The 20,032-nt window shown below is 40.5% G+C and overlaps 1 protein-coding gene across 3 annotated transcripts in view; it reads left to right on the top strand.

The window, feature by feature from the left end:
- The first annotated feature begins 13,923 nt into the window (after nt 1-13,923).
- The window catches only part of tfpia (tissue factor pathway inhibitor a), a 52,291-nt gene continuing 46,182 nt past the window's right edge, over nt 13,924-20,032 (top strand). For 2 of the 3 annotated variants that reach the window (XM_082509391.1, XM_082509390.1), the window contains exon 1: nt 13,924-14,089. In XM_082509391.1, coding sequence (XP_082365517.1) covers nt 14,011-14,089 — 79 coding nt within the window. In that variant the 5' untranslated portion in view covers nt 13,924-14,010. The remainder of the gene's footprint in view (nt 14,090-20,032) is intronic. The other variant, XM_082509389.1, reaches the window with a different exon arrangement.

Raw genomic sequence — 20,032 nt, 5'->3', positions numbered from 1 at the left:
CAGTTCTGTCCTCTCTTATTCACCGCCAACAGGGCCTTCCTTTGTCAAATGATGACTTCTACTGACTCATAAAATTAATTATTGATCTCAGAGTTAACTCAGCGTGGATACGATGTAAATTGTTGGCTGCTTTTAGCTGAACTTTGTGGGCATAGTGTGGTATTGAAGCAAATATAATAACACTTTAATGAATATTTGACCAGATCAAAGCTTTATTATTTGCTAAATCACCCATCCTGAACTGTCATTACCTAAGTTACATTTTTTAGGTCACAAACTCGAGAACTCGTGACGTTTGAATCCAGCAGAAAAAATCCCACCTGAGCTGAACTTTGATCCAAACTGGATCTGACAGAATGAAGTGGTTTTGAGTAAGCCTTTATCCAAGTCCTCTGCAGAGAATGGCAGCAAGAAAATGAAAAGGAATGATGGTTTTAAAAACTCAGACTTCAGCCCACTGAACACCCACAGATGCTGAGCAAACATGTTGGTTAACTATATGTATCACATCCTCTAACCCAAAAGCACACGCTTAATGTTTAGAAGCATACAAAGTGTCTTCAGGGGAAGGTGCTTCAGTATTTCGGCAATACATAATAAAATATATTAAAAAATACACATATCCACCCGTGACATTATCCATTTATCTATGTTGTTTCTAGTTTCCTGCTGTGAAACCTCAAGCTGAGGTCATTGCCATAATGACTTTTCAGTCGAGGCATTAAAGAATATGCTTTTTGGCTATACTAAATGGAAGTCTTCATAATAAATAAGACTTGAAAGTAGTGGCCATGAACTCTACGAGAAAGCAGTGGAGACATTTTTTTTAAATTGATTTTTATTCTTTTCTTTCCATTTTGGATTACAGGAATAACCTCCTGCTGACCATAGGAGAGAAATCAGGCAGAACTGATGACATCAACCAACCTACGGCTCCTATTGTGTTTTATTGTAGTTTTATAATACTTTTATTAGCACTAGTCATGTGCAGCAAGTTTTTAAAAGCTTACAATTTAACTATAGTTCATGGGCTCACCTTTTTCCAGACGCCATATATTTGAATGCTTCAGAAAAGAATCACTCCGGGACTAACTATACAAACAAATTCAGCGGGTGCACTGTTCAGGACTTTTTTTATAGCGAGTCATCGAAGCCAGAGGGCAGCGTATTAATGACTAACCTCGTGTAATAAATGAATCATCTCAGGGGTTTTCTCACTGAAGTTTGGTCCATTTGCAGTATCTTTTTCCTGCCAATGATTGCTTTAATCCCTGTCCTCACATTTTTATTGAGGGGAAACAATTATGTTTATCCTCCATCTTCCCTCATCTGTTTATACATTATCCTAATCATTGGTAGCCACCAGTTAGCACGCCATTATATGCTAGCTAGCCCAACTTCAGTGACCCTACAAACATCGCTGCTATTTAGTTTTCTCTCTTCATTTATGTCCAAAAAGCAGATAGCAGAACCGTACGTCCTGGTTCCTAAGAAATCCCTGAGTCAGAACATGGTGTATCATCTTTAGACAGAAACTAGAACGCTAACTTCCTGCTACATCTTTGTCTGTCTTTTTCATGGATGCCTGGATGTTAAGCAGGATTGTAATACCTGGGAGAGCGGCCACTCTGATTATTTTATTGGAGATTTTAACTCTCAGTGATACCACAGTGTTTGTTTGAGTTTGGGAATCGAAGAAGAGTTTGGACTGGAAATGGCTAATGATGTTAGACTCAACCACTGTACATTGTACCTGAAATATCAAACATAGCTACACAAGGAACTGGGATGGAATGGTATGTGTATCAGTATAAAAAAATCCTAGTTGAGGCAGATTTAAGAACTTAATGTAGACATGAATAATTTAAATAAAAGATTTAACTTTATACAAAATCTGTCACTTCTGGGTACTTTAATTCTACTCACTCCTCATTAAGTCTGCAAAATGTTTTTTTACGAGCAGCCCCTCAGATATATCATATGGACCTTGATTTTCAACCTCCTGTCTGGGAAGTTGTATTCTAAAGGATGACAAAACCGTATGAGTAAAAAATTATGACAGCTGCACTGGTTGCTGTAAAGCTGTGTCTTGTGTTTTATACCATGAATCATCTTTTAGCTAACTTCAGCAATCCAGTGGGAAGAGGAACCAAAAGCAGGACAAAAGAGGGTGAGTAAGAGTTCAAAATCCAAGTCTTAAAGTTGAGGTCATACGCAGGCGGTCGGGCGGTCTAGCAAAGAAAGCCAGCAGTGTCATGGCCGTGGTTTAAAACCTTGTTTCCTGTTTTGAATCCTTAGTTAATATAGGAGTTACTATTTGGGTTTTCCTGTCACTCCTCTGTGTAAAGTTTCGGTTTTTGTGTTCATTGTAATGTTTGGATTCCTGATTTGACTTTTCTGTTACTGTAGTCAAAGCTCTGGTTATACTGTGCCTCCTTTTTTTTTTTTTTTTTTTTTTTGCCTGTCCCGTTTGGCTCTTTTGCCATCAGAATTATTGTCTAAAGGCAAAGAAAGATGCCCAACGGATTTACTTTACCAAATTGACCATCCCAGCCTTGCCATAATGGTCCATTTGATTCACCTTTTATTGTTTCTTTTATTTTCACTTGCTGAATACGGGACAGACTTGACTGGAGGAAAGAAGGGGAGAAAGAAAGAGGGAAAGAGAAACAGCTGAGAAGAGGGACGGGGGAGAAGGGCAAAAGACAAAAACCAACAGAACGGGCAGAGAAAAAAAAAAAAAGAAAAGAAAAAAAATGCATATATCAATCACCTGGATCACCTGCTGAGAAAGAAAAAAGAAAACAAGCAGAAGAGAACAAGAGTAATAGAATAAACAACATCACAATGATATATGGGAATATGACAGTAAATACTAAATATTAAACATTATTGTGCAGCGCATGAGATCAACAGAACACAGTGTGCTTTGAGGTAGGAGCCAAAAAGGGTGTAGTTTGTGGGTGTGATCACCCATGTGTACACCTGTGAGCATGGACGCGCTTGTTTTTTTTTTTTTTCATGTAATGATCTGCTAGAGGGTGTGGGGGGGCCACAGCCCCGTCCTCCAGGGCATGAAGCAGGTATGGAGGAGATCAAAACTCCAGACATCCAGAGGCCCCCAGAACACAAGAGACCAAGGAAGACCAACAGAGGGGCAGCCGCGCCACTGTCCCAGAAAGAGCTGAGGAGAGTCCCAGATGAGGGTTCACTCAGCAGCCGCGGAGCAGCCAGGGGGAGTTTCAGTGACGCGCCCGTGAGTTCTGCCGGCAGCCAGCTGTGCCTGAGTGACTGAGCCCCAGGCCGAGAGGGGGGAGATAGACCTCCAAACCTTGGAGGGCCTGAGATGTCCCCAGAGAGGTGGCGTCTGATACCCAACCTGACATATAGACACAGACATACAGGCACACACAGATACAAACATCCATTCCCACCCTCATGCTCTCATATGCACTTACTCCACACTCAACCAACGTGGAGACAGACATAAAGAGACGCTGTACACACGATCACACTCCCCAAGCGCACTCTACAAACCGGGTCTAGGTACCCTTGCCCCTGGAGGGGGAACTGCACCCAGACCCAGGTGGTGTTACCCTTTTCCCTGCTGTGCCTCCTGCTGTTTTACTTTATAGTTTCTAGTTATGAGTTTTAGTATTTGTGTTCTGGTTCATGACTATTTTTAGTATTTAGCAGGACCTGCCTCTCCGGTATTTGCATCTTGGTCTCCTTTTATTTTCTTGTCTTGTACTTGTTATGTATGCTCTGTATTCATGTCTCCTTTAGTTATTTCCTGATTTCTTTGAGGATTTGTTTTATTTCAGGTCCTGTGTTTCCTTTTTTCCTGTTGAGTTGTCTAATTTTGCTCCTTTTATTTTCTTCTTTTTGTATCCACTTTTACTTCGTGTTTTCGACTTTGTTACTTTCCGTACTTTTACATGAGCCACATTAAAGATTTATGTTTGTTAAGTTCTCATATAAATACTTTAACATTGTTATCCATCCCTTATTTATTCCATAATTATTCCAGCATCTTGTTGTCTACACTATTAAACAATCTGGAAACATGCTATACATGCTGTTATTGTTTATAGTATCTGTCTATTCTGTTAAGTACATTGAGGGTCATTTCTGTATTCATATACTTGGTGAATAAAGTTTATTCTTATTATGCAGACAGATACAGCAAAATAAACAACTGTACATTTAATTTTTGTAAAATGTTACTTCATCACTTAATTCCTTTTGTAAATATACTCTAAACAAAGTATAAAAAATGTGAAATCCTGAAATTATATTCATCTTCAGACAGATATCCAGACAGTCCTTGAGAACAAAGCACAATGTCAGCCTTTCATCCTTTCATCTGCTAATGTCAGAGTTCTTCTTTGACACATTGTTCCAAGTGAGAAATATTGAGGTCATGATATCGTGGGAAAATTAGCATAAAGAAAATTCCATCAGAGCTTTCCTCCAGATTTGACCATGTGACTTTTACTTTCTTTCATTCTTAAACTTTCCACACAGAACGTGGGGGACTACAGAGACATTGCTTCCCCGAACAGAGTGAGTAATGGCTCTGCATGATTAGTCTCAGAGACAGGCACATTCTTGTCCACTGACATCCCACACATGTGAACAAATGCACAAAGCAACCACCACACTGGCTACGTACCAAGACTGTGGACTGTTCACTCGGGTTTTTCTGCCTTCAGGGCTCATTTTCTAAAAACAAGAGTGTATCTGCCAATGGCTTAAGATAACTCGCCTTTTATTTTCCCATCATCATCAAGACTGAATGGGCGTCTCTTTATTGCATCTTCACTACAATAAATCCGACTGTTTGTTTGTGTGGTCTCCAAAGTAAGTCAACAAATGTATCGTATTTCTGACAGTAAAGAATTGTCTACTGTAGGTTAGGAGATACGGCTAAACTGTAACAAAACATTGAATATATGTAGTTCTTCTGAAATACGAGGCTTTAATAATAGTACTGACATTATAATATGTTTTAAAACTTATATATGTGCAAAATACTGCACTGGCACATGTTGATTGCAGAAATGAAAACACAGAAATGATAAAAAAAAAGTTTAAGGAAATGATGTGGCATTGTGGCTGGAATATCATTCAACAGACATGGAACCATGCGAGTCATTCATCACTGGGGAAACTATTTTGAAAGCACAGAAGTGTAAATATAGTTTCCCGGTCTTTCTGACTGGAAGAAACTGGACGTCAGCAACTCTGTCCACTGGGAAAAGTGAGATCGATTAGCTAAATCCACAGAGAAAAATTAAAAAATGTAAAAATGACTATGTAAGAAACATGAAATATTTTAACAAAACAGTCACAGCCGAGCTCAACAAACTAAACTGAAATTGAAACCCCACTTTTCATGGGAAAATGCAGCTTTAGCTTTGGTTTTGTAATCAATTTCCATCAACCGATCTGAAACAAGAGTAGAGGCGGGTACATTGCTCCATATGGGATTACTCAGCCAGGCAACTTCTAAAACAGCGTGCAACAACTTCTCTGAACATTTGTTAATAAAGGTCAAGTGATGGTGGTGATAGCTGTCTGATTAGCACACTGCATGGACATGCCTTCACAACAATTAGGACGAAAGAAAACAAGGGGTGGAGTTGGTCAAAGATGTTTCAATTACAAAAGAGAATCAATTGCAAAACATTAAAGATTTTTTATGGTCAAAGTAGCTTGAAGTTTTATAATTTAACCACCCATAAAATGTCAGATTAGCAGTTTAACTACGTTAATATGCAAATAGGAATATATTTGCAGAGTAAATTTATGCCACAGCATTACCAAAATGATTTGTTCATGTTTCTGTAATGGTTAATCCACCGGTATGTCTAAGCTCTTTAATCAAAATGAAATTTTAATGCTAAAATGGACCCCAAAGCGCTTTACACATTCAGTCATCCACCCATTCACACACACATTCACACACTGGTGATGCCAAGCCACATTGTAGCCACAGCCGCCCTGGGGCGCACTGACAGAGGCGAGGCTTACTATTATTATTGCTGTTATCGTTAATTTTCTAATTCTGTTTCATTAAAAAGCTGGATTTTTTTTCCTGAACAAAAAAAAGAAGTTTTAGTTTTTGAATGTTATGCCTGATTTATTTCTCAGAGAAGTTCAGTGTGCCACCTTAAAACTGGGTATAAAAAGTTTGAATCAGAGAAGTTAGAAATGTTTTGTTTTTGGTAGATTTGCAACAAGGTACGCATCCATGTAGTCATTCATGTGTCCATTTTTTTACAATAGAGTGGCAAATTTATAAGAAAGATGACAAATTTGCCAGGAATGACTCGAGACCCGCAACATCCTTGGATGAGTTTTTCTTAAACATTTTATAGCCCTTCATGCCCCGCCCCTTTTTTCCTACCTTCAGTGGCTCTTGGTGCAGCCATGGTAATGAACTTGTGTTGGGCCTTATGATTTGTATCTATCTATCGATATATATATATATATATATATATATATATATATATATATATATATATATATATATATATATATATATATACATATATATACATATATATATATATATATATATATATATATATATATATATATATATATACGTGAAGTTCCCTCAGAAGGTCTGCTAGATGATGTTAATGCAGCACTACGGACAATACCTACAACCACGATTACCGACACTAACAAGCTGATCTACAATACGGCAACAGTGATCAGTGAGATGCTTGGCTACAAGTTGAACAGCGACAAGGGGCAGTACCCTCCATGGAGAAGGAGGCTAGAGGGCAAGATCAAAGTAGCACGGAGGGAGGTTAGCCAACTAACGGAGTTGCAGAAAGGTGCGACAAATAAGGTGCCTAAGAAATACAGCAAGCTGTCCATACCTGAGGCCTTGGAAACTGCCAAGCAAAGACTCACAGCCTTGGCCAGCCGCTTGAGGAGGTACACCAGAGAGATAGAAGGCAGGAGAATAAACCAGCTGTTCTCCACAGAACCAGCAAAGGTGTACTCTCAGTGGCAAGGGAACAATAAGAGAACAGCACCACCAAGGCTGGAGACGGAGCAATACTGGAAGAGCATATGGGAGAAGGATGCAACCCATAATGGCAATGCTCAGTGGCTAGAGGATCTGAGGGCTGACCACAGCGACCTCCCTGAACAGGGTCCAGTAACCATCACAGTGGCAGATATCCAAGAAAGGGTCTCCAGTATGAAGAGTTGGACAGCACCAGGGCCCGACATGGTTCACGCCTACTGGCTGAAGAAGCTGACTGCACTCCACGAGCGTCTGGCAGCACAAATGAACCAGCTGCTAGTTAACGAGAGACACCCGGAATGGCTAACTGAAGGCCGGACGGTCCTGATCCCCAAGGACCCCAAGAAGGGACCGGTCCCCTCCAACTACCGACCAATAACCTGCCTCAGTACTACATGGAAGCTCCTGTCAGGCATCATATCGGCTAAGATAAACAGGCACATGGGTCAATACATGAGCGGGACACAGAAAGGAATTGGCAAGAATACCAGAGGCGCAAAACACCAGCTACTGGTAGACAGAACAATCAGCCGAGACTGCAAGACCAGACTGACCAACCTGTGCACTGCCTGGATTGATTACAAGAAGGCCTATGACTCAATGCCCCACAGCTGGATACTGGAATACCTAGAATTGTACAAGATCAATGGGACCCTAAGAGCCTTCATCAGGAACTCAATGGGGATGTGGCGTACAACACTAGAGGCCAACTCCAAGCCCATAGCACAAGTCACCATCAAGTGCGGGATCTACCAAGGAGATGCTCTGTCCCCACTGCTGTTCTGCATAGGCCTGAACCCCCTCAGTGAGATCATTAACAAGACTGGCTACGGATACCGACTACAGAACGGAGCAGTTGTCAGCCACCTCCTGTACATGGATGACATCAAGCTGTATGCCAAGAGTGAACGAGACATCGATTCACTGATCCACACTACCAGGCTATACAGCAATGACATTGGAATGTCGTTCGGACTGGAGAAGTGTAGTTGGATGGTAACAAAGAGAGGGAAGGTAGTCAGAACTGAGGGGATTGAACTACCAGAAGGCAACATTGCAGACATAGAGGACAGTTACAAGTACTTGGGGATCCCACAGGCGAATGGGAACCATGAAGAGGCCGCTAGAAAAGCTGCAACCACCAAGTACCTGCAGAGGGTCAGGCAAGTCCTGAGGAGTCAGCTGAATGGTAAGAACAAGATCCGGGCCATCAACACGTACGCCCTGCCCGTGATCAGGTACCCTGCTGGGGTAATAGGCTGGCCAAAGGAGGAGATAGAAGCCACTGACATAAAGACAAGAAAGCTCCTTACCATGCATGGAGGGTTTCACCCCAAATCCAGCACCCTGAGGCTGTACGCTAAGCGGAAGGAAGGGGGCCGGGGACTGGTGAGTGTCAGCACCACAGTCCAGGATGAGACAACGAACATCCAAGAATACATTAGGAAGATGGCCCCAACTGACCGAGTGCTCAGTGAATACCTCAGGCAGCAGAAACCCAAGAAAGAGGAGGGAGACGAGGAACCATCATGGAAGGACAGGCCCCTGCACGGTATGTACCACCGGCAGATAGAGGAGGTGGCTGATATCCAGAAATCCTACCAGTGGCTGGACAAAGCTGGACTGAAAGACAGCACAGAGGCACTAATCATGGCAGCACAAGAACAAGCTCTGAGTACAAGATCCATAGAGGCTGGGGTCTATCACACCAGGCAAGACCCCAGGTGCAGGCTGTGTAAAGATGCCCCAGAGACAATCCAGCACATAACAGCAGGGTGCAAGATGCTAGCAGGCATACATGGAACGCCATAACCAAGTGGCCGGCATAGTGTACAGGAACATCTGTGCCGAGTATAACCTGGAAGTCCCGAGGTCAAAATGGGAGATGCCCCCAAGGGTGGTGGAGAATGACCGAGCTAAGATCCTGTGGGACTTCCAGATACAGACGGACAAAATGGTGGTGGCTAACCAACCGGACATAGTGGTGGTAGACAAACAGAAGAAGATGGCCGTAGTGATCGATGTAGCGGTTCCGAATGACAGCAATATCAGGAAGAAGGAACACGAGAAGCTGGAGAAATACCAAGGGCTCAGAGAAGAGCTTGAGAGGATGTGGAGGGTGAAGGTAACGGTGGTCCCCGTGGTAATCGGAGCACTAGGTGCGGTGACTCCCAAGCTAGGCGAGTGGCTCCAGCAGATCCCAGGAACAACATCGGAGATCTCTGTCCAGAAGAGCGCAGTCCTGGGAACAGCTAAGATACTGCGCAGGACCCTCAAGCTCCCAGGCCTCTGGTAGAGGACCCGAGCTTGAAGGATAAACCGCCCGCAGGGGCGTGCTGGGTGTTTTATATATATATATATATATATATATATATATATATATATATATATATATATATATATATATATAATTATTATTTATTTATTAATTAATTTATTAATTTTTTAACTTTAAAGTTGGGATTTATTTCATATATCCTAACTAACAGATCTATTCAGTGTATCCCAATGTACAACTGGAGCAGACAGGGAGGCCGCTTACGCACAACGTTTGAAGCCCAGTTTACTGATACTATCTCACTGGCACCGATTTCTGTGTGAATGAACAGCTGGCAGCTTTCACAGGCACATGCTGGTATGTCTTGTAAACCAGCCAAGTATGACATAAAGATCTGGTGTGATTGCAACATTCCTGTTGCATATACGCAACTGAAATATATTATACACACTCTTTTAGTGTGGTTGGTTCACGTGCTGTGCCAAAATAAATAAATAAATAATCAGTATTTACATTTTTTTTTACTGTTGTGCAGACCAGCAGATGAACATTGGGCTCTACATTTGGTTCACTAGCTAGTTCCTCACTTGATCTGTCTGCTATTGTTGCTGGTTGTTGTGTATAGTTGGTTTGTGGATATTCTTCTGTGAAACAACTATTGCTGATATAATCAAGGTTGGATAGACCTGAGGTCTGTAATCTGAATATCGACTTATCCAGGTAACTTTAGGATTAACCTTGGCTTTTGTATAAAGAAGGTGGTGCACTACTTATAAGGTTACATTGCCATGGTAACATGCTGCAAAACTAACCTCTTTTTTGAACAGGTTATATTCCAGATTAGAGATCAGCAGGTATGAAATCACCATCAACTCACTAACCATGAAAATAGTATCACCACGCCTGGATGATCCCTCAGTGTCTGTTTTTGAAATATTGTCTAAAGTCTCTGTGTTTCCTCAATGAGCATAATTTTTTTTTATTGTCCTGTTTGCTGAAAACTGTTCTACAGCATTTTCATTGAGCTATAAGCATTAATACAAAACAGGGCACCTACTTGTAGGCTATTTGTGGCTAGGCTAATTTGCGCATGGCCTGTTGTAAGCCTGCATTTATTGATATATTTATTCTTTGCTCTCAAACCACAGAGCGCCACAGAGGCTCCAGCTGAAGGAAGCAAAAATAAAACTGTCTTATGTACATTTAAAAATTAATTTTAATAATGGGTGATAGAGTAATGGGTGATGATAGATCAGGTTCTGAAATAGGACAAACTTTCTTATGACACTAGCTCTTTTTCAGTCTTAAGAGCTTAAAGCAAACACACATTCATACAGCACTTTTTATACTAAACTGCAGTGCTTTTCCTCTTACACACACACAAACACACACACTCTTGTAGCTACCTTGACTGCAGCTGCTGTGGTGCTTTCAGTCTGCATTATGTGCTTAACCTCTTCACCCCCGCCCCCCATGAAATAGTTTTATCTTCCTTTGTGCCGTCGCCGATACAGTTGCCTATAATTGTGACTGGTCAGACACTGCTGGCACCTCCCCATTCATGTGTGTTAACTTACAGAGTTGACAACCACCTTCAAGTGACACTTATCCTGAGTCCAGAAAATGGAAAGATACCCGGAGCATGCTGAGCTCTCTTCATAGTAGAAGCCTCAGGGAATAAACCATAAGAATGAGGGTGGGGTTCTAAAAACAAACAAAATGGGGAGGATGCAAACACACTCCTAGTTGCTAAGGAAAAATAAAAGAGCACATGAATGATTCATTTAATGCAACACATCAATCTTTCAATCGATATTAATGAAAATGCATTCACTTGAACCACATGCACAATATGTTTTGAATCTATGTGAAAACACAATGACATTGGTCTATGAAAAAGGAAATAGTCACAGTTTACTAAGGGTGTGTTAATGTCACATAGTCATACAGTTAATAGCATCTCCATAGGGGTTTCACCCTCAACTATCTTGGTTTGTTTTATTTTCATCATTTTATTGTGAAATAAAAAAAATCTTCCACTTTTCCCATTTTGCATCACACACATAAACTTCCACGCAGTCCCTCCAGGGAGCTGACCAAGTCTGACCACGATCCTGCTGCCGGCTGTTTACGAGCTCCATGGGAGCAACTGGGGTTTAGGAGGCTGGCTTGATGGCACCTCAGAGAACCTTTGGGGAGAAGAAACAAATATTAACTTTCCCTGCAAAGATTTTTCCAGCTGTTCTGAGGACTTGAACTATGACCCGCTGTCAAAGTCTTGTTCGGAAAAAAAAGTTTGTCTTGGCGACTGGAGAGAGCTCATAAAGTTTTAGTGGATCAGTCAGTTATGGAACAATGACAATTTACTTTTTGCTTCCTGCTTTCTAAACACTAATGTAATTCAGTTGATCAACTGCAAAATTTACAACACATATTTGTCTAAAAGCCCAACTCTCTAGTCAAGCCTTTGGGTAGTATGAAGTGTTTATGGTTGTAGCATTCAAGTAAATGTCTCCTATGCACAGATTAGTCATTAACACCAGTTTCTCAGGCTTCAGTATTTTCACAAACCATTTCCTTGTTAACAGTTTCCTGAAAGAAAAGCCCGAGAAAGAGTCATGCTGAATCACCTGAGCTCTACATTTGTTCTTTCAGCGATTCAAACTCATTGGTCAGACTTCTGTTCTGATCAAAATCACACCAGTTGCCACCACATTTAAAATAACAGAGTATGTTTTGTCAGTGTTCATGTTTCATGGCATGTTTGAACCTGAATCACAATCATTTCCTGAACCTAATCTAAATAGTTTTACAGTGTAAACCTCACCTGAAAAACAACTGGTGCCTAAACATCCAACGAAAAGCAAGAGTAAGGGGAGGGGGGAGGGGGGGGGGGGAATCAGTGAATCAAAAAGTCACAACAAAGCAAAATAAAAAAGCAAACATAAAACTCATAAACAGGACACAAAGTGTAATCTCCTGGCTGACAAATACACTCTGCTGTCACCTCTCTGTCAACCCTAATATGGATTTTATCACCTCTTTAGAGAAGACCATTTCTCTGTAACCAGTATCGCCATGAGTGGTGCATTAAGGCACCAATACCAAAGAACACCTTGTGCTTATCTATAATGGCCCTGAGGGTGTAAACTATAACAACAAAAAGGAAAAACATAATAGCATTCCAGAAAACACCAAGACATAAAAACACAACATTATTCACTTTACTTGAGAATTAGTTAAAAAAAATAAAAAATTCTTGTTTTTGGCTATTTCTGTTCCTGTGCTACTCTGAGCTATGCCCTGTGAAAGGATGGAAGAGTAAAGGGAATATTTTAACAAAAGACATTAAACAAACTAATGTCTGCAGAAAAAATATTTTTAAACCTGAAAAGAATATTCCATAGCTTAAAAGAAATGTTTCCAGTTTACAGCAGATGAGATGTGGTGTGCAGCAGAGTTCGACTCTCCTTTTGGCCCGAGCCTTTCTGTGTGGGGTTTGTGTGTTCTCCCTGTGTTTGTGTGGGTTCTCTCTGAGGACTCCGGCTTCCTCCCACAGTCCAAAGACATGCTAGACACATGTCAACGTGTTAACTGGTGATTTTAAATTGGGCATAAGTGTGAATGGTTGCCTGTCTCTCTGCGTTAGTTGTACAGTACAGTGCTGTACTGTCTCCCTATAGTAGCTGGGATACGCTCCAGCCCCCCTGCAACCCTGATAAGGATAAGCTGAAGAGAATGGATGGATCCTAAAACAACATAGCATCTTAAGTGTTCACAGCACGGGGCAAACACCTTTAATCTCTGACAGATAAAGAACATCTCCACCAAAGTGTTCTATGTGACAGTCAAAGCACTGATTTTTTATTGTTGTTGACCCCCCAACTGTGACTCAAATCCTCAGCCTTGGCAGCAGTGCAGCCACCTGCATTTAACAAAGTGTGCTTTGTACATAAATCCACTGGGGTATTTAATGCAGTGTAATGAATCCATCCAAGTTATGAACATTTGTGGGGAAAAGAGGCTTGCAGACTGTAATTTCAGGCTATATGAGCCAACTCAAAGCTCAATTACAGCTTGTGTCACCAGAAGAGGCCTGGAGGCGCTGGAAAAAGAAGTGTTTCAGAATCTTTTCAAAGGCTCAGGTACACATTTTCTGCATGAAGCAGACAGCTGAGGCTCTGTAATGCACTTCAGATGAAAATTTCTCATCACAGGGAGATGAATATGTGTCGCATCTTTGCAGCCCTTGAGGAGCTGCAAAGATGCAACCGGCTTGATGCAAGTTCATGATTCCCGAGCGTGTGTGTGAGATGGATTTTCTCCCGCTGTAAAGTTTCTGGCCAACCCTCTTATTACTCTTGTTATGATTACATTTATGTAACATTATTTACTTGAAAAACATGATAAGAGACATAATCAAATATTCCCATCTTCATACAATCCATTTCAATTCTTTGTAAGTGTTATGAGTCAGAGTTTATTCCCTTCTATCGATATATCCCAGGAAATTATTGGGAGTTTCAGTGACGTAGGCAGTGTCTACGGTCTCAGTGTTATCAAACGGAAGTACTCACCCTCCCATACACGTGCACAATCGTGAGCGCGCGCTACAGCACTTCAACTTGTTGAAGTTTCCCCCTGAACTTTACATTCCGCGCGGACCTGCCCCCCGTTCAGCAGCATGCCTCTCTCCAACAAGTGGTGGATTTTGTGCGCAGTTTTGCTCTCCTGCCTGGTCCGTTTTGGGTCTTGCAGAAAAGGTAAGACGAATAAGACAAAGTTTGTATGTGTATATGCATGCGGGTTCTTTTTTAAACTGGCTTTAGTTAGTTCGCAACTTGTTTTTGTTGCTATACGACCGTGCTTTAGGAGAAAGTTCTCCTCGCGAACCTCGTGCGTAAAATACGACTACGCTCAGGGTTTATACATATTCACTTTCTTATATTTATCACTTAAGTTTTATTCCTGTTGAAATACTGCATGGATGTGTTAGGCATTAATACGTGTTATTGTGTACAGCAGTACAGTCCTGTCCTATATTCATATATTCGTAAAGATTGCAACAAAAAACATTTTAGAAATTACGCGTAAATGTTCAAATGTACTCAATAGAAACTATTGTCATTTTTTTTTATTTACTTTTTTGCTTAAGAAGTATTACGTGTAAAAATCCAGAAAATGTTGAGACGTGACCCCATACTTTAATCAATGTCTTTACTGAGGTCCTGGCAACAACGTTTGTTTTGCTGTGTGTGACCTTTTAAAGTCGAGATGTGGCGTCTGGAGAGGCCAAAGTCCAGAACAAATGCAGTTCTCATACTGGCCACGACCCACACCTGAACCGCTTGGCACCTCCTCTCGTTCTGTCACGTCGCAACAACAGCCTTGCGAGCTGTAATGAGACCGATGAGATTGGATGTCAGATACCCAACAAGCTGTGAAAGGTCTGAGTTGTGGCAGGTCTGGTCCAAAGTGGTGAAGAAAATGTAGCCTAATATTCTGCTTTCACTTCTCCTTTCCTGAAAGCAAATACCGGTTTGGGTGAACTGTAACATTCACTGTATATCTTTAATGTCAGTGTCTGCTTTCTTCCTATCTCTCAAAGACACACAGCTCCTTTTTGCATCATTTCCAAGCATGGAAGGGACATTTTAAAGCTATAGTTAGAATTTGTAAGCCAAACACTTTGTTATGTTGACAAACTTGATATTTCCCCTGATAAATACACGTGTACATTTAATATCCAAGCATTTTCCTGGCTTCTTGTAAGATTTACATTTTAGTGAAACCCATGGAACAGTTTGAAGATGAGGGACTGCCAGCAAAGTTGATAGACCTTAATTGCAAATAGACTACGATAAAATTTTTCTTTGTAAAGATTGAATAACAACAAACTTAAAAACTGCTCTTAATGGGTGGCAACTTTCTAGTCCTTTGTCCAGAGGTGATTCAAAGGACTAGAAAGTTGCCACTTAAAATGCACATACATGGAAGAATGCATTGTTCTATTCCGTAACCAGAAACTAAGTCCTATTCCTGCAATATAGTTTATTAACTTACACTCAATGTTGGTATTATAAAAAGCCCTGTACACTCTCAAGACTGTATTCATGAGATGTGCTGTAATCTGTGAAAAATACTTTGTTATTGAGGCTGATGAATATGTAGTGGGTCTGTAGCTCGACTACAAATAATTACAAAACAAACTGAGGAAGGAGAAAATTTTGACTGACTGGACTTTATTTAGTTGGAAATGTGTTAAAGCCCAGTAATTTATTTTGTCAGCCTTCAATTTTTTAGGTCTGTGGGATATAGAGTGGAACTCGGTTGCCACTCCCTGTGGGTTTGAATGAGAAATACAGTCATGTATCATCTGCATATAAATGGAAAACAACTTTAAATTACATTGCAGAGGGGCAGATTTAGACACGTTTTAAAACTCCAGAGTTGACAAAACACCAGAATCATAACCTCTGCAATGATATAATCAGAGCAAAACACCACTGATATGTTCCCGAGTGACCCAAAACATAATCTTTCCAATATAAGCTGCGAGAGAATACATTTCCCTCCAATGGTAATTGAGAAACTAATTTCACTTGTACAGAAGAATATTGTGGAAGCAAGACCTCTTATTTTTCAGATATACTTTTGACATTTTAGCGTTTACTGGACTGGATAGTAAAGAAAGTTTTCAGAAAAACGGGGAGAGAGTGTTTGGCATTGCCACAAAGGAAATGGTCTTGGGTTGGCTCAAACCAGTCACTCCAGTAGCTTTCAGCATATAGGTCACCTGCTTATCCAAGCGTCCTATATCAGTACCCATGACTTTTTTTTTTTTAAGCATCTAAGAGACATTATTTTCCCTAAACCATCATTTTCTATTTATTGATGATTAACATTGTAAACATACAGGTCTTTTTAACCTTAAGGCAAAAACTTTAAAAATACTAAATGTTTTCTTAAAGCCATACAGATATTGTTATAGCAAACACGACCAGGGGCATTTTTATTTTTTAGCCACCCAGTAGTATGAGAAAGAAAATCTTCAGTAAATACAGAGAGACAATTTGTGTCTATTGCCCTATAGTGGCCTTCAATGTTTTGCTCACAGAAGAACGTTAGCTTTTACTATTTGCATATCATTTAGGTGCTCTTGAGAGGTAATGCAATAAGGGATTCACTGAGCCAGTTTGGGACTAAACATCGGTATCATTGGAGCACAGTTCTGGTCGTATCACTAATCGTCTCATGAAGGCGTAAACACTGTCTCATTAATTTGTGGAGGAATTTAATTAGAAGCTCGCTAGCTGTTTGAAGTGGCCCTTTTATTAGAGAGCCTCAGGCCATAGAAAGAAAACACTGTAGCATGTGCCATCTTAATTAGCGTCTGCAGTAAGGAGCAGACTTGAGAAAACTACGAGCCTTATAATGTCACTAAAAACATTTTACCACAAGATCATTTCACCTATAACTGGAAAGTCTTCTCTGCACTGACTATTATTAGCTACAGACTAATGTTTCATGCTGGCAGTTTCTTTAATAAGGAATGTTAGTTTTGTCTCGACATGAAGCTCACCAAAAAGTGGCTCCACTGCAACATAACCAGCAGCCTTTCCTCAGGGTCATATAAGCATTAAAATGCAAGAGGCACGAAATCTCTCTCAGTGACGTAATTCATTGTTTTGCCTCTGTTCTCCATTTGTGGATGTACCAACTCCTAGTTTTTCAAACTTTATACTTTCGAGAGAGAATTTTTTGTTCTGTTTTTTTATGCCTAACTTTTATGTAATTTCACTTTGCCATGCAGACTTCGTTATTTCTTCTTCATAACTGACCCTTGTGGTCTTCAATGTCCCCACATACCAAATGCGTAATGGAAAAAGTAAACAAACTTACAAATTTTCTGCATCCGAACTTGCCGTGTACTATATGTGCACACTGTATGTGTTGTATTTTTGCAGGAAATTTGGCCTCAAAAAACACACTGTGAAAAGAAAAAAGTGAAGTTGGCATCAAGACATGATTAGCTGGTCCTGTAAGAACGTGAGATTCTGGGTACATTCAGTTCTCATGAGAAAGCAGCAGCAGGAAGAATTTCATGGTTTGATCCATGTTGAAGCTGTATCACGACCACTTTTATACGTTTTCAGAATGTCAGTCAAGCAATTTGAGGTCTTGTTGGCAGATTTGGGAGCAGATCTTAGGAGGTAGAAAAATGATTTCAGAGAGCCAGTTGACCCGGAGCATGGTCTAGCTTTGTGTTTGAGGTAAAACATTATTGTTTTACTATTTCCAAATCACTGTATATTTAGTACTGGTGTGCGATTTGAGTTACGAATGTGCTTGATGCCAAATGTAGTGGTCTGATTGGTTAGATCTTTTTGTGCAGATCCAAAAAAATCAACCGTGTTTCTAAAAATTCTAAAATGCCGCAAATTCGTCCAGTGAAATTATGTGGTTGGTATGTGTGGCTGCATTAAGAAAGGTGAGTCTGAAAAATGTTTTTAATGCACAAATTATTCACACAGGTTTTAGATGTTTTTACAGATGTAACTGAAGCCAAAAAGTGAAAATCCTAAAGGGAACATTTCTTGTAGACCTGCAGGTAGTGAAGAAAGGCATTGCAAACTTTTGTTAACTTGGAAATTGCTGCAAGGCATGAATATTTAATAACATAAATGGGACTTTAAGAACATCTAAATTGCCTCCTAAAAACATGGAACTGCATCACCAACAGAAAAAAAAAAGATAGAGCTTAAAAGTTCAGATTTGGAAAGCTTAGCACTCTGAGGATGCACTGTAAAAACTTTATGGAAGGACATTTATATAGCACTTTTCCAGGCTTACTGATAACCTAAAGGCACATTCTATAATAGAGCCAAGTCTCCGTAAAGATGTGGGCACAACAGACTCTGATTTCCTGTGTCTGGGTCTTATTTCATCCATTTTATTTTCCTGTGATGTTTCCTGTAGGCTGGGCAGAGGAACAGCTTTAGGTCCAAGCTGACTTAGCTTAATTCTTATCCCTCTCTTTCTGGGTCGATCACACTGCCTGCAGGGATTTTTGGACTGCATCCTCTGCCTGGCTGGTCAGATGATAAAGAGGTCAGCGATGGGCTCAAAGTCTCTTAATCCAGTCTCTGAGGAAAATTTTCAGGTATCTAGTGCATTGACTGTATCTACGTTTTGTTGAGTTCGTAACTTTAGTGATACCTACACAACACTACAAAAGACACCCAGTACTGCTGTTTTAAAGCCTTTTCATCATTGAGAGGGAGTATTAGGCTCTTAAACTGAAAAACATTCACGATTGTACTCTGTCCTGACCTGACATGGATTTACTTTCTATAACACAATTTGAACGTCATGTAAAAGACCTTTGGATGGAGTTGAACTAGTCTAAAGACCTGAAACTTTCTCTTGAACATGCTTTGAGATATGACTGCAACCTGAGACTTCTTTCAGTTGCTCCTGTTAGGCATCACGGCGGCGGGTCATTTGCCTCCATCTCAGCTTATCCCGAGCATCCTCCTCTGTCACACCAACCCGTTACATGTCCTCCTTCACTACATCTGTTCAGTTCAAGTCAGTTTGATTGATATAGCGTCAAATACAAACAACAATCGCCTCAAGGTGGTTTTTACTATAAGGTAATAGTAGCCCTACAATACACAGAGTAACAATCATACAATCAGACAGCCCCCTATGAGCAAGAAGAGTTGGGAAGAGTTAATCTCTCCTTTAGTATTCTTAGCCCCTAGATTTAAAGTCCCCGCTCTCACTTCCATTGTCTTACTTTTCCCTCATTCTTGCTGCCTCTAAACATGCCTTCCTCTTTCTACTTCCTCTGGCTTTGCCCAACAACTTTAACCATCAAACTGATGGTCAACATCAGGAGGATGCATTCATCCAGATCATCAATTTTATGCAAAAGTTATGCACAACAATTTTACACCAAATGTCCTTTCTGATGGGAGCCTCTCCATTTATCCCATCTTGAGACCAGCAGTAGTGCATTGGTGTGTGACCCCCTGTGGCTGGGTTCTAAAAGACCTGCTACAAGGCTTGAAAATGAGCCAAAAGATTTAAATCAGCTACAACTTGAATTTCTTGAAGACAGGGTTGAGGCATGTTGTCTGCCATATTTCCATAACACATTAAATTGTTCCAGCACATCTGTTATTGTGGTAAAATATTTAAATAAATTTGCTTTTGTGGTGCTTTCTGTAGGGCGTGTGGTTTAAATAATAATGGTCATTAGTGGAATAAGCTGTGTGAGTCATAATAACTGGAAGTTGTGCTGTAACAAGATAATTTCGAGCCCATTATTCGCAGCCCTTGAGTGTCTTTCCGGTTTTGTTACTTCAGCTTTCTGAGCGTTGCTGCCCTGTGCGACACCAAAAACATAAATATGTGACAATGTTCTGAAGTGGAAGCATATTTAATTAAATACGATTGTTTTAAGTGGCCTACATTTTCAGCTTTCGCCCACCACAGTATCACTTTAAGTTAGACAGAGTGTTAAAATTCTGCTTGAGGTAATGCCTCTAGCTTTGCTGGTTGACTAATTAAAATGTGTGCCTCATCTTTTTCTGTGAATATACAGTGCATATCGCTAAGAAATATAGCATGTGTAATTGTAGCCTACACACCTGCTTGAGCGGGAACCATAAACTCATTGTGATACACAGTTACATAAT

The sequence above is a fragment of the Aulonocara stuartgranti genome, assembly GCF_965226115.1.
Source record: "Aulonocara stuartgranti genome assembly, chromosome: 16".
NCBI classification, from domain to species: Eukaryota; Metazoa; Chordata; class Actinopteri; order Cichliformes; family Cichlidae; genus Aulonocara; species Aulonocara stuartgranti.
The sequence above is the reverse complement of the archived record's forward strand: the minus strand, read 5'-3'. Positions and strand labels throughout refer to the sequence as shown.